The sequence below is a fragment of the Haliotis cracherodii genome, unplaced genomic scaffold, assembly GCF_022045235.1.
Source record: "Haliotis cracherodii isolate W230 unplaced genomic scaffold, xgHalCrac1.p SCAF_16, whole genome shotgun sequence".
NCBI classification, from domain to species: domain Eukaryota; kingdom Metazoa; phylum Mollusca; class Gastropoda; order Lepetellida; family Haliotidae; genus Haliotis; species Haliotis cracherodii.
Genome location: NW_027266271.1, coordinates 17,639,188 through 17,654,345, shown reverse-complemented (window position 1 = coordinate 17,654,345; position 15,158 = coordinate 17,639,188). Strand labels below are relative to the sequence as shown.

At 40.7% G+C, this 15,158-nt stretch overlaps 1 protein-coding gene across 1 annotated transcript in view; it reads left to right on the top strand.

Annotated features, from left to right (window-relative positions):
• LOC139463444 (puromycin-sensitive aminopeptidase-like) overlaps window positions 1-13,679 on the top strand; it is a 33,201-nt gene extending 19,522 nt beyond the window's left edge. Inside the window, exons 14-21 of the mRNA XM_071244711.1 lie at window positions 1,215-1,349; window positions 1,627-1,846; window positions 4,146-4,288; window positions 6,245-6,301; window positions 7,545-7,652; window positions 8,292-8,441; window positions 9,316-9,363; window positions 10,867-13,679. Coding sequence (XP_071100812.1) covers window positions 1,215-1,349; window positions 1,627-1,846; window positions 4,146-4,288; window positions 6,245-6,301; window positions 7,545-7,652; window positions 8,292-8,441; window positions 9,316-9,363; window positions 10,867-11,001 — 996 coding nt within the window. The 3' untranslated portion in view covers window positions 11,002-13,679. The remainder of the gene's footprint in view (window positions 1-1,214; window positions 1,350-1,626; window positions 1,847-4,145; window positions 4,289-6,244; window positions 6,302-7,544; window positions 7,653-8,291; window positions 8,442-9,315; window positions 9,364-10,866) is intronic.
• The last annotated feature ends 1,479 nt before the right edge of the window (window positions 13,680-15,158 follow it).

The window sequence follows — 15,158 nt, the reverse complement described above, 5'->3', positions numbered from 1 at the left end:
TAGAATTCAACTCAGTTGTGTTATTTCAGTCATGAAGAATTTTTTCCCTGTTCTGTTTATCAGAGGCTATACATATTTGGTACACAGGTGGTACATAAATGGGTGGTACATAAATGCCACCCTTGACGATCTGGGTTAGAATAGATCTTCAACAACCCAAACACCTAGTGTGAAATAAATGAGTCCGATTAAAAAGAAAAGAAAAGGTTAACAACCACATTGCCATCTCATCCTACCGGGTACCCATTCACTGCTGGGTGAACAGAGGCACATTTCGAACAAAGTCACTTGCCCAAGGAGACACCACATGTGTTGCATCTGATTCAGTGTGGGGCAGGACTGAAACCCTAGAAACATTCAGGAGTCCAACTGCCGAACATCGTCACCCATCCAAGGACTCTCCGCGACCAACATTATTTGTCACCTGTGTGTTGTGCACAGGAACACTTACCGCCACGTATAAGGGTGATTCATAAATATTATACATGTGGTACATAAATGGTACCTATGTGGTACATAGTACACAGGTGGAACATTGGTGTTATCTCCTTGTGACGGTTTAACACCAACACTGGACATCTATTGGGTACATAAGTAATACATGTGTGATACGTAAATGGTACATGAGTAATACATTAATGGTACATGTGTGATACATTAATGGTATATAGGTGATACATGGTACATAGATGGTAAATCAGCAGTATATCCATGTGATAGTTCAACGCCAACACTATGGGCATCTATAGGGTATATAAATGGTACATTGGTGATACATATGTGATACATAGGTAATATAAAGGTGGTACATAGATGGTAAATGGATGGTACATGGATGATACACAGATGGTACATGGGTGGTACATGGATGATACACAGGGTACATGGATGATACATAGATGGTACATGGGTGATACACAGATGATACATGGGTGGTACATAGATGATACACAGATAGAACTTTGTGTTACATAGATGATACACTGATGGTACAGGGGTGGTACATAAATGATACACAGATGGTTCACAGATGGTACACAGGTGGTACATAGGTGGTACACAGATGGTATATGGGTGGTACATAGATGATACACTGATAGAACTTTGTGGTACATAGATGATACACTGATGGTACATGGGTGGTACACATATGGTACACATATGGTACACAGGTGGTACACAGATGGTATATGGGTGGTATCTGCTTGTGACAGGTCAACACCAACACAGTGGGTGTCTACAGAGTCCAGTACACCACAGAGATGCTGGCGGCGTTGATCCCGGCCGTCAAGGACCGATCCCTCCCTCCCAGAGACAGACTCGGACTACAGAATGACCTCTTTGCACTGGTCAGTATAAATACAATGAGAAGCAATGGATGTGATAATGCTGGAGAATGCTGGGTCCTCTACCAATAATACATGTCAGGAAGGAAGCTGTCATTCACTAAAAGGAACATGCTTTATCTATCAATATCTTAAGAGGGATGTGTCTGAAGTTAAGAAGTATCATTGCTGCATGTAGATTTATTCAATATATGTATGTAGGATGGGGTATAATGACAAGATTCTGCATTGCTACAAGTAGATCCACGTATGTCTTCATTATTGGTGTTCATTCTCTCAGGCCCGAGCTGGTATGGCAGCTTCAGAAGACGTGTTGAAGGTGGCCGAAGCATTCATTAACGAAGACAACTACACCGTGTGGAATGACCTTGCCCTAAACCTGTCCAGCATGGCCGTCCTCCTCCAGTACACGGACTGCTACGACCTCTACAAGGCCTTCGCCCGCGACCTCTTCTCCCAGGTGGCCCAGACAGTGGGCTGGGACAAGAAGGAGGGGGAAAGTATGTGGATAAGAAGATGCATGTTGAATGTAGTGTTTGGGCGTTGGAAATGTCTAATAAAGAGAACAAGGCTGTCTTTGACAGGAGGAAATAAAGTAACCACCCTGCAATTGAAACAGCATTTGGACCACCTGCATGGTCTAGTCATACCAAAAGTAGGACTTCTCGTATAGAGGTAGAAGATTGTCATTGAGTCATACCAAAAGTAGGACTTCTTAGTGGGAGAAGATTGTCATTGAGTCATACCAAAAGTAGCACTTCTCGTACAGAGGTAGAAGATTGTCATTGAGTCATACCAAAAGTAGGACTTCTCGTTTAGAGGTAGAACATTGTCATTGAGTCATACCAAAAGTAGGACTTCTCGTTTAGAGGTAGAACATTGTCATTGAGTCATACCAAAAGTAGGACTTCTCATATAGAGGTAGAACATTGTCATTGAGTCATACGGGGCGGTCGGGTAGCCTAGTGGTTAAAGCGTTCGCTCGTCACGCCGAAGACTCGGGTTCGATTCCCGACATGGGTACAATGTGTGAAGCCCATTTCTGGTGACCCCCGCTGTGATATTGCTGGAATATTGCTAAAAACTGCGTAAAACCATACTCACTCACTCACTCATTGAGTCATACCAAAAGTAGGACTTCTCGTAGTGGGAGAAGATTGTCATTGAGTCATACCAAAAGTAGCACCTCTCGTATACTGGGAGAAGATTGTCATTGAGTCATATCAAAAGTAGGACTTCTCGTATACTGGGAGAAGATTGTCATTGAGTCATACCAAAAATAGGACTTCTCATATAGAGGTAGAAGATTGTCATTGAGTCATACCAAAAGTAGGACTTCTTAGTGGGAGAAGATTGTCATTGAGTCATATCAAAAGTAGCACTTCTCGTATAGAGGTAGAAGATTGTCATTGAATTATACCAAAAGTAGGACTTCACGTAGTGGGAGAAGATTGTCATCAAGTCATACCAAAAGTAGGACTTCTCGTATAGAGGTAGAAGATTGTCATTGAGTCATACCAAAAGTAAACCTCTTATAAAGAGGTAGAAGATTGTCATTGAGTTATACCAAAAGTAGGACTTTTCGTGAAATGTTAGTAGAACATTGTCATTGAGTTATACCAAAAGTAGGACCTCTTATGAAGTGGTAGAAGGTTGTCATTGAGTTATACCAAAAGTAGGACTTTTCGTGAAATGACAGAACATTGTCGTTGAGTCATACCAAAAGTAGGACTTCTTATGAAGTGGTAGAAGATTGTCATTGAGTCATACCAAAAGTAGGACTTCTTATGAAATGGTAGAACATTGTCATTGAGTTATACCAAAAGTAGGACCTCTTAAGAAGTGGTAGAAGGTTGTCATTGAGTTATACCAAAAGTAGGACTTTTCGTGAAATGACAGAACATTGTCATTGAGTCATACCAAAAGTAAGACTTCTTATGAAGTGGTAGAAGATTGTCATTGAGTTATACCAAAAGTAGGACTTTTCGTGAAATGGTAGAACATTGTCATTGAGTTATACCAAAAGTAGGACCTCTTATGAAGTGGTAGAAGGTTGTCATTGAGTCATACCAAAAGTAAGACTTCTTATGAAGTGGTAGAAGGTTGTCATTGAGTCATATCAAAAGTAGGACTTTTCATGAAATGGCAGAACATTGTCATTGAGTTATACCAAAAGTAGGACCTCTTTTGAAGTGGTAGAAGGTTGTCATTGAGTTATACCAAAAGTAGGACTCTTATGAAGTGGTAGAAGGTTGTCATTGAGTCATACCAAAAAGTAGGACTTCTTATGAAGTGGTAGAAGGTTGTCATTGAGTTATACCAAAAGTAGGACTTCTTATGAAGTGGTAGAAGGTTGTCATTGAGTCATACCAAAAGTAGGACTTTTCTTGAAATGGTAGAACATTGTCATTGAGTTATACCAAAAGTAGGACTTCTTATGAAGGGGAGAAGGTTGTCATTGAGTCATACAAAAAGTAGGACCTAATTAACTTGTGGCCTAAGCAAGTCACAATAAAATTCCTTTCTGCATATGTATCTTGTAAAACATCTTGATTAAATGTATCACACAAAACAAACAATTGAGTAAACATTTACAGTCTACACCATCTTTTTTACACAAAGCCTACACTCAAAGTGTTAATGAAATGGCAGCTCAATATTATAATGATGAAGTTGTCAGGGAATTTCTTACCAGTTACCGTTACCAGTTACCAGTTACATGTGTCTGCCTCCTGGGAGAATATTTATGCCTCTGTAAACATGTAGGTATTGTGAAGTTTGTGTCAATTCTTGTCTCAGGCCAGCTGACAGCCATGTTGCGAGATCTCATCCTGACCAAGATGGGTCGCTATGGTGACGAGGCAACGGTCATGGAGAGCAGGAAGAGGTTTGAGAGTCACTACAAGGGAGATAATGTCATCCCAGCTGATCTGAGGGCTCCGGTGAGTGTTTGAGGAGGACATGACTTGGAAGACATCACTTTGCTGGTTCATAAAAATACTTGATGTTAGATCGATACCTGGTTCATCCTTTTATCAGTCAAAATTAAGAGATGTTTTATTAATGCATTTCAGTTGTTGTCATCAGTCTTTGAATGTATACCTGTAACCATGGTAACATAATAATAATACGCTCAAACACATGTAAGCCAGACCTCATTTGTCCAGAAACCTGCTGTCTAGAAAAAAACAAAGGAAGAGAATTTCTGGATGTCAACATCTTCATTATGAGAAACACTACGTTTCAGAGTATATACTTACTCCTTCATGAGGTGAATAACTGCTACTTACTTACTTACTTACTTTGGAGATTTATCGTGCGCTTTCCGACTGATGCGTATTTTGCACACGGGCCCGGCCAGGCCATTTAATGTGTTTCCGAAAGGGGCGAAAGTGGTGTGTGCAACCCAAGAGGGGGTTGCTTATATAGAATTGGGGAATTTTGAGATTTGGAATAGATGCCGATGGGGTATGGGGGGGGAGAACTAAGGGGGCTGGGTATGGTGAATAACTGCTACAAGGCAGAGAACATACATATGTACCAGTAAGAACGACAAGGTAATAAGACAACAAAGGTGGAAACTTAACAAGGGAGCCAACAGATAATTGGCGCTGATAGGTGATTACCAATGGACAAAAGGAAGCCAACACTGAACTGATCACTGATTGGATTTAGGCAATGGGCAAACGGGAGACCGGGGTAATTAGCACTGATAGAAATGGAATGGAAATGACAATGGACAAATGGAAGCCAGCAAGCCATTGCCTATTACCAATCAATAAGTTCAGTGTAGGCCACCCTTTGTCCATTGCTTATCACCCAACTGATGATGGAGTAAGTATATACAGGCAAGTCTCGTTAATCCTCCACTCGTTAATCCCACAATCGGCTTTACCTGACACTAATGACGGGAACCGATTAAATCGGTGCCAGTAAGATCCGTTAATCCGAAGGTCTTGCACTCCCACTCCCACTCCGACATATTTGCAATGAATTACTGAAATTACTCATTAATCAGCCTCGTTAATCCGACAAAATGATCAGTGTAATCCATGGTCATCTGCCTGCGAGTACACAGCCCGTGTTTTGATGCGAGATGAGTTGGCTGGTAGCTTTATATAGCAACGGCTGTAGAGATAAACTTGCTGAACAATAAACAATTAATGAACAATTAGTGTTTGTATCGTTATCTATCGTGTAGTTGTCTGAATTTCGATCACGAACGTTGATACTTAATTTCATTTATCCGACATACTCGTTAATCCCACTTAATCATATGCAACCAACCATGTCGGATTAACGGAACTGTACTGCGAAACATTGTGTTCCTCATAATAAAGAAGTTGACATCCATAACTTCTCTTCCTCATGTGTATCACTTCTAAATGCCTTTCAAAAACTAGAAGATAAATATCTGAAATAGTAACACCTGCATATGTGCTTAGGACATAACTCTGTAACCCTGATTTCTCAAGCCGTAAACTTGTTAATCCAGGCGATGTCACACGGTACTGTCCAACATAAGGGGGCACGGGTGGCCCAGTCGTCCTAGGGCCACGATTCGCTGTGCAGAGTTGCATCCCTTGGGCACGCCAGAAACCTATGATTGTGGGTTCGAATCCCGGTTCGCCCCGATTATGTTTCTAGGTTATCAGCACCATACCCGTGCTCGTGGGTTTCACCGAAGTGGTAAACGTCTAAGACCTGCATCACTTCGGGCTTTCCTCCCACATTAAGCTGACACGCAGTGATATAACTGGAATACTGTTAAAAGTGGCGTTAAACCCAACTCACTCACTCACTCACTCACTCACTCACTGTCCAACATAATAGATGCACTGTATGTTGCTGCACTTTTGCAAATGATGTCAAATGATGTGGATCATTCCTCCTTTTAGGTGTTCATCACAGTTTTGTCTCAAGACAGAAGGGACGACTTCAACAGGATGTTGGAGGTAATTCCTCAGCCATGTCCTATGGACATTGATCAAGGTTTCTCAATGCTACATCTTCTAATGAACCCTTTGTGAAGTGAAGGAGGGATTGTATGCCTGTTTGCAGTGGATGAGTGTGGGTGAAGCGATCACATGGGTCACTAGTCTGAAGCCAGAGTTCAGATTAGTGGGCTCAGCTAATAATAGTCCCTGTAATCACACAAGTATCCACTGAAGGTGATGCTAAGAGCCAAGTGGTCTCAAAAGGCTTTGATACAGACTGCCCGGGAAATCTTGTCTGGCATTCATGCATCAGTGAATGAATATGGCTACATGTATTGAAACATTCAGTCTGTGTCTGATGTGTGTTGACACTGTGTCTGATGTGTGTTGACACTGTCTGTGTCTGATGTGTGTTGACACTGTGTCTGATATGTTGACACTGTGTCTGATATGTGTTGACACTGTGTCTGATGTGTGTTGACACTGTATGTCTGATGTGTGTTGACACTGTGTGTCTGATGTGTGTTGACACTGTGTGTCTGATGTGTGTTGACACTGCCTGTGTGTGATGTGTGTTGACACTGCCTGTGTCTGATGTGTGTTGACACTGTGTCTGATATGTGTTGACACTGCCTGTATGTCTGATGTGTGTTGACACTGTGTGTCTGATGTGTGTTGACACTCTCTGTGTGTCTGATGTGTGTTGACACTGTCTGTGTGTCTGATGTGTGTTGACACTGTCTATATGTCTGATGTGTGTTGACACTGTCTGTGTCTGATGTGTGTTGACACTGTCTGTGTGTCTGATGTGTGTTGACACTGTCTGTGTGTGATGTGTGTTGACACTGTGTCTGATATGTGTTGACACTGTGTGTCTGATGTGTGTTGACACTGTGTCTGATGTGTGTTGACACTGTGTCTGATATGTGTTGACACTGTCTGATGTGTGTTGACACTGTGTGTCTGATGTGTGTTGACACTGTCTGTGTGTCTGATGTGTGTTGACAGTGTGTCTGATATGTGTTGACACTGTTTGTCTGATGTGTGTTGACACTGTGTGTCTGATGTGTGTTGACACTGTCTGTGTGTCTGATGTGTGTTGACACTGTGTCTGATATGTGTTGACACTGTTTGTCTGATGTGTGTTGACACTGTGTGTCTGATGTGTGTTGACACTGTCTGTGTGTCTGATGTGTGTTGACACTGTGTCTGATATGTGTTGACACTGTGTGTCTGATGTGTTATTTGTGTCTCTGTTCAGCTCTACGATAAGGCTGACATGCAGGAGGAGAAGATACGGATAGCACGAGCTCTTGGTGCAGTCAAGGAAGAGGAACTTATTAAACGTGTCCATGAATTTGCTATCAGTGTAAGTTATAATGAATCATACTTGGTCACATTTGAGACATTGATTATAACCTGGGGACACAGGTTGCCCAGTTTTCTCAGGTGCTGCAAATTCACTGTGGGGAGTTATGTCCCCTGTGTAAGCCAGAATCCTATTTTCGTGTCTGAAGTGCCAGATTCACCTTTATGACTTTTCTAGGACCACACCAGGGCTTGTGCCCCAGTCATCTGACGCGACCGCAATTCGCTGTGCAGAGTTGCGTCCCTTGAGAAACCAAAGATTGTGGGTTCGATTCGCCACGATTATGTTTCTAGGTTTGTCAGCATTATACCATGTTTGTGGGTTTGCATTACTTTGAGTTTTCCTCCCACATCAAGCTGACATGCCGTGATATAACTGGAATACTGTTCAAAGCGGCGTGAAACCAAACTCACTCACTACAATGTTGATAATATGATAAACATGAAGTGGTTTTGATTTGTCAGGTGTTTTCATTAAAGATATGTGTGCAAAATTTTAAGACTTTTGAGTAAAAACATTTTCACATACTGGGATCACGGTTGGAGTCATAATGTTATCAAGATCACGTGGACCAATCAGATCTCATCATTCTGTCATGGAGGTATGATATGTTATTTTATGAAGAAATGTTATCTTCAGGACAAGGTACGTGCTCAGGACAAGGTGTTTGTGCTAGCTGGGACGACCGGCTCAGCCAAGGGGAGACAACTCACTTGGAACTTTGTTAAGGAGAATTGGAAAGACCTACGTGAAAAGCATCATGGCCACCTGTTAACAAGGCTTGTGAAGGTTAGTGATGGTTAAAGCAGTTAATGTTATATTCAGAGTATTTTATTCCAACGAAATCATCAAAACAACATTCACTGTGCAGAGATGGCGTTCCTTGGACACGCCATGAATCTTTGATCCTTGCTTCGAATCCTGGTCTACCCCAATTATATTTCTTGGTGGTAAATGTTCACCACTTCCATCAATCCTTTCTCCACTCGTGAAGATATGGGTGAGAATTGGTCTTCAACAACCCATGCTTGTCTTAAGAGGCGACTAATTGGATTGGGTGGTCAGACTTGCTGACTTGGTTTAAACCCACGCCCACTCAATCATTTTTACTTCTATCAGAGCAGTTAAGACAAAATATTTTTTGATGAATCCAAAGGTATGAAGAATAGAAGTGGAAGGCTTATTACAATTTGAGTCTTGTCTGTCTCATCAATGACTGTTAAGGGACCAACGATGTAATACATACTTCTCATTCTCAAACGAAGTTAAAGAACACCTGATTCTGTCATAGAACTATAGTTACCGGTCGTCTGTCTTGGCATGACAGATTAACTGTAGTAATATGAAAGAATCAGGTGGACCTTAACTTCTTTTGAGTAGTATAGATGGTGCTGCTGGGATTTTTGCAGACCAGAATCTTTTTTCGGCCAGTGCACAGCATAAGTTAGTTTCTCTGAAAAGAGGAGCTGATTAATTATCTTTTCTGCACATCCAGCATTCCTTGGAATATCGCCTTGTCAGCACAAGCCATTCCCTTTGGGGTCTTGTTTTGGTCTGTTTAACAGGTGTATTTGTTGAGGTTCTTTATAACGCACTGATTCAGTGAGACGTATATCTATGTGAGATATGCCAAAGTCTGCAAATCTGTAATGTTGTTTTCCAGGCATCAACACAAAACTTTGCAAGTGAGGAGATGGCTAAGGAAGTTGAGGTGAGTCTGTAGCTTGGGGCACTGTGGTGACTGTAGTCATCGCCATGGTAACAGAAATCCCAAATATCGTGATTATTAATTAACAAAGATAGCTGCATGTGTTCTAATTCTAAAATGAAGATAAGCCATCCCGGCGATGAAGAATATTACTTCAGTTGTGACAAAAATTGCAAGTTTGTTTTTTAAGAAATGTCCATTTTGCCAACGACAAACATCATTAAGTTTTAATCACGTGGTTACAATGCGGGTAAGGTTCAGTGGTCGGGTGACTGCGAGCGGCTCTAAACCGTTTTAATATGTCTTCATGAGACCTTGCATACACATCAAGCTAGTGCTGAACTGGTCGCTTTTGATGTTCTGGACCCACTTGCACAAAGCGATCTTTGCGCTAAGACTGTTGTAAGCCTATGCTGAAGTATGGGAGTTACGATCATCTTAGCGCTAAGATTGCTTTGTGCAAGTGGGCCCAGGAATTTAATTATTTTTTATCTTTTCCCTTTCCAAGGCAACAACTACAATTGAGTGCAAGGTGTTTGTTTGGTGTCAAATCGTTCATTCTTTTTCATGTTACTTGGCAGATGTATCATTCTTGTAAGGACTCGTGACTACTGTTTTCACAGAAATAGATGATTATTTATTTACAAATATAAGCTTGCAAGGATAGCGGGGAGATGGACAACTGTTGTTTTTGTTATGCTTACAGTAACCTTTCCTATCTACACTTTTCAAACATGCATTTTGCAGACTGGATCAGAAGTGGTCCAACGTTTGGAGGCATATCGACTTTAGATGGTGCCAGGAAAAGAACCACTTTAAACCAACAAAAATAATGAAATTTGTGTTGTTTAGTTAGATTCATAATCACATTTGAAAAGCGTTCTTTTACATGGGCAGTGACCAGTGACTTAATAACAAAATTTCCTTTTGTTTTGTTCATGGTATAACTACAAATGTCTACTGTTGAAATAGGGTACGGGGTACTTGAGTTTGGGTCGGGTTTTGAGACAAGGGTACTTGAGTACACTGTTTTCTTCCTGTCACAGCCCCGGCGAATGGTTTAGCCAGTATGGCATGGTATTCACAACCATCTCCCTTTATGTGTTCTTCAAGGCATACTTTGTGACCGGCAATGTTTCCTTGTTTGAGTTCGAATCCCAGTTCGCCCCAATTATGTTTCTAGGTTTGTCAGCACCATACCCGTGCTCGTGGGTTTCACCGAAGTGGTAAACGTCTGAGACCTGCATCACTTCGGGCTTTCCTCCTACATTAAGCTGACACGCCGTGATATGACTGGAATACTGTTAAAAGCGGCGTTAAACACAACTCACTCACTCACTCACTCACTCCTTGTTTGAGGGGAAGTGGTGTAACCTTGTGGATAAAGCCGAAGACCTGGGATTAATTCCTCATGTGGGATCAAGTCCATTTATGGTGTCCCTCACTGTGATATTGCAATCAATAAATCAATAAATCAGTCAATCAGTCAATGTGCTATTCTTGCAGGAATTCTTCAAGGCCAACCCAACCCCAGCTGCAGAAAGGACAGTGCAGCAGTCTGTGGAGAACATCCGACTTAATACAAGATGGATGAAAGAATCGGCAGACAAAGTTTGCCAGTTTTTAAAAAACAGAAATTAGGCTCTCGTGAAATTGACTAATTCTTTGGATGGAACAAAGGGGTCAGGAATTGATAAACATAATTTTTTGACATTTTTTCTGCGGAAAATAATATTTTCTTAATATTCTTTTTTTTTTTTATGCCAACATGCAAAAATGGCAGAAGCGTTATGTTGTTATGGATAAGTGGTTTGCTAACAACGATTTCACCTTTTAATTGCAATTTACTAATGCTACAACAAAGAAATCCATCAGGATATGGCTATGTAGAGAATATTTTTGCAGAAGTAAACCCAGATGGTTAGAGTTACCTTCCCTTGGCTGACTGCTACTCACTTTATTGTTCTGGTGCTGTTAGTTGAATATTGGATAAATGGTCACAAAGGATACAGTGACAGCCACCAGAATTGGAATGAAAATGAATAAATGAATTGTGAAATCCATACAAACGATGAATATGATTTTGTGAGATTGCTAGCAAGTTCCACTCATGCAGCCTTTAGATCAAATTCAACTGACACTGCCATGAGATTCAGCATTAATTCAGCATTGATTCAGCATTATTATTACTTGAGCAAAAACTGGTTGATTATGGAAGATTTGTGAAATGTTTTGATGAATGAAATGCCTCCTTCTTAAATGTTTGCAAGTAGTCATGAGGTTTATTGTCTTCATAATGTTATTAATATGACTAATGACAATATTGATAACTGTGTTACGTTTTTTGCTCCTTACATTGTTGTATTTGTTGATTTATTCTTTTTATTATTTTCTTTTTTATCCAATGTGTCCATGAGACATGGGTTATCCAGTAAAATAAGGGGGTGTTTTTTGCTGTAAAAGAGTTGTGTCCCTTTGCTCAAAAAGGATCCCCTGCTCATGATTCACCCTGATTATGATCCTTGGTTTGTCAGCATCCTAGAAATACCATCGTCCAATGGAACCTTTCCCCGAAGATCCAAGCATCCCATAATTTGTTTCAAGGTTATAACTTGCATGATAGATTTATATCTGTATAAGGTATTACTGTCACTATAACTTATATATTCCATGATCAAGGTCAAATACTCCTGAAAGAAAAGTTGTAAAAGGACCAGTATTCAGAGCAGTACTCTGCAGATGCTGAAGACATCTTCAGGAAACTTTTGAGTTGTATTGCCCAATTGGTCATGTGATCGTTCTTGGCTCTTAGAATGTTCAATATTTCATGCAAACAAAATCAAATAAAAGCAGGTAACACATGTTTTCAGATCATGGCCAGTTCCCCAAAGCGAACATAGCTACGACTGTTGTAAGTCTACGATAAAGTATGGGAGTTACGACTGTCCTAGCCCTATCCCTTTGCAGAATGGGGCCAAGGACTCTAGTTATTCAAGGTAACTTTATGAAACATGTGGAGCGGGTAGCCTAGTGGTTAAAGCGTTTGCTTGCCACGCCGAAGACCCGGGTTCGATTCCCAACATAGGTACAATGTGTGAAGCCAGTTTTCTGGTGTCCCCCGCTGTGATATTGCTGGAATATTGCTAAAAGCGATGTAAAACCATACTCACGCATTCACTTATGAAACATGTCTTGGTACCTTATGTGGCCTGGTCATGGCTTTTGTAGTTACAATGTTTTGTTTTGTTATCTTTTACCGTTTCCATGGAAACAGAAGTGGACAAGTAACCCTCTACTCATTTTGTATAAATGAAAAATGTTTAGAAAATCATTACCCTTAGTTTTAGACAGAAATAAGGTATCAGTTTCTGTTGATAAGATCAAGTTTGTCCGATTGATTCCATTTAATTAAAACTGTAATATCTTGTTCAAGTTATGTGATGCTACTGAGTTAAATATTCAGGATTCTGTTGACAAAATCAAGCTTGTCCGATTCATTCCATTTAATTGAAACCATAATATGTTGTTGATTTTTGACATGAATACAAATCCCATATAGCAATTTCACAATTCATTAATTCATGGACACCAACAGTTTAAAGTTACGGATCTAACAGGAAAATAACGTTAACTCTTGTGTTCTGCATGTGAAGATTGTTTGTGTGTTAGTTAAAGCGTTCGCTTGCCACGCCGAACACCCAGGTTTGATTCCCTACATGGGCACAATGTGTGAAGCCCATTTCTGGTGTCCCCAGCCGTGATATTGCTGGAATATTGCTAAAGGTGGCATAAAACCATACTCATTCACTCACTCCATTATGTGTTGTACTCTAACATGTTTTAGTTATCAACATTTAAAGTAACTGTAATCTGCAATCAATATTTGATGGATACCAGACATTAATAGTTATGATTCAGTGAATTGTGTGGACAGATTGAGCTGTTTTCTAACAGTATCTAACAAACCACTTGGCACATGATGCCATTGTCATGCAAAATCTCACCGTAATTTTTGTATCCCTTTCAAATTGTTGAAACTGCTGTTTTCTCTACAAGCTCCTTACCAGTGCAAGACACCTTCGTTACCCTCCCGCTCTCTACTGGGAAGGGTATTAATCACACATTTCACAGTAAATTTGGTAAGAAGGTCACTAATTGCCATGCAGAATTTGAATGCATTTGAATTTATAAAGAAGACTTTAGATATGTGTTACTAATAATTCATTATAAAAAAAACAGAAAGTGTTTACATTATCATTGTCCTTCAATTAAAGTTTAAATTTAATTTCATGATTTGAGATTAATCCGCGCCTGAACAAGTGATGAATGAATGAATGATTACCAATAAAGAAGTCACAATTTGTTATGTGTGTTCCATGGTTTGATTCTGGTTCCACGTGGTTGTGTCATATACTTGAGTAGTCAGAGGAACTGGGCCCGTTTCACAAATCAGTTTCAGAAAAAGATGGTAGTGCAGCAGGCCCGTGGACATCTGGGGTAGAAAAGGTCTTCAGCAACCCATGCTTGTCCATCTTCTCGAGGCAAGGGAGTTAACAGACTCTAAAAGTCCAGTTTCCTCCCTTGCCGAACTAGGCTGGAATTGCCAGGCTTGATCGTACCACCACCAGTGGCTATTATGAGTTATGTCCCTTCCATGGTCCTCCTATTGACCAATCAGATTCCACCTCTCATATCATTTGCATTTGCTTCAAACAAAATGGCGGCGCCCTGTCAAGACGATCGGATCGATAATCAAAATCATTTTTGTAATATGAATGGTCTTACCTGCGAAGTGCATCACACCACGTGAACACCTTGATGAGAAACATGAAAAGACTTAGAAAATATCTGTTGACGCCGAGCGGCCTACACATGTTTTGCAAATCCTGCAGTCGACCGAAATCTGTATGGCAGTCTACGAACCGGATGTCGATTTATTGATAAGGCTATGCACAGACTCGTTAGTCCAGCCACAATATAACTCCATAATTTCAGCCTAGATCGGCAAGGGTAGACTTTTTTGGTCAGTGAAATCCCATGCCTCGGGAAGATAATGCTTGTCGTAAAAGGCGACTATGCTTATTGTAAGGGGGGACCGACGGGATCGGGTGGTCAGACTCGCTGACTTTGTTGATGCATGTCATATCCCAATTGCGTGGATTGGTGCTCATGATATCAATCACAAGACTGTCTGCTCTTTACCGCCGGCATATAGGTGGAATATTGCTGAGTGCGGCGTGAAACAAATCAGAAAATCAGAAAAACAAATATTCTGGTTCCACGGTGGCTGTGTCATCCACTTGAGTGGTCAGATGACCTGGGTCCGTTTCAAAAAGCAGTTTCACAAAAAGATCGTAGTGCAGCAACTCTTGTTTCCATGTTCCTACATGTATACTTTAATATAGACTTGACAGTCGTCGCCCCACGGTCGGTTTGTGAAACGGGCCCAAGTTGTCTGTCGCATACTATTATAGTTTGGGCAGAGCTGGACCTCACTGACTGACTGACATAGAGTTCACTTGTATATGTTTTGCAACATACCCCAGTAACAAACATTTGTAGACAGTTTTACGAAGTTAAACTAATGAACAGAAACAAGATGTTCCACTGAAAAGTCAAAAGAGGTCGCAAATTTATGTATAAAGCGATCAGTATCATTTATGTTTTACCAGGGAGTCTATAAAGTCTTTGTATAGTCTCCTTAGCTTTACACACACGCAAACACGCACGAACGCACACACTGACTTGGTTGATGCATGTCATCTTTCCTAATTATATGTACCGTATTCGACGTAATA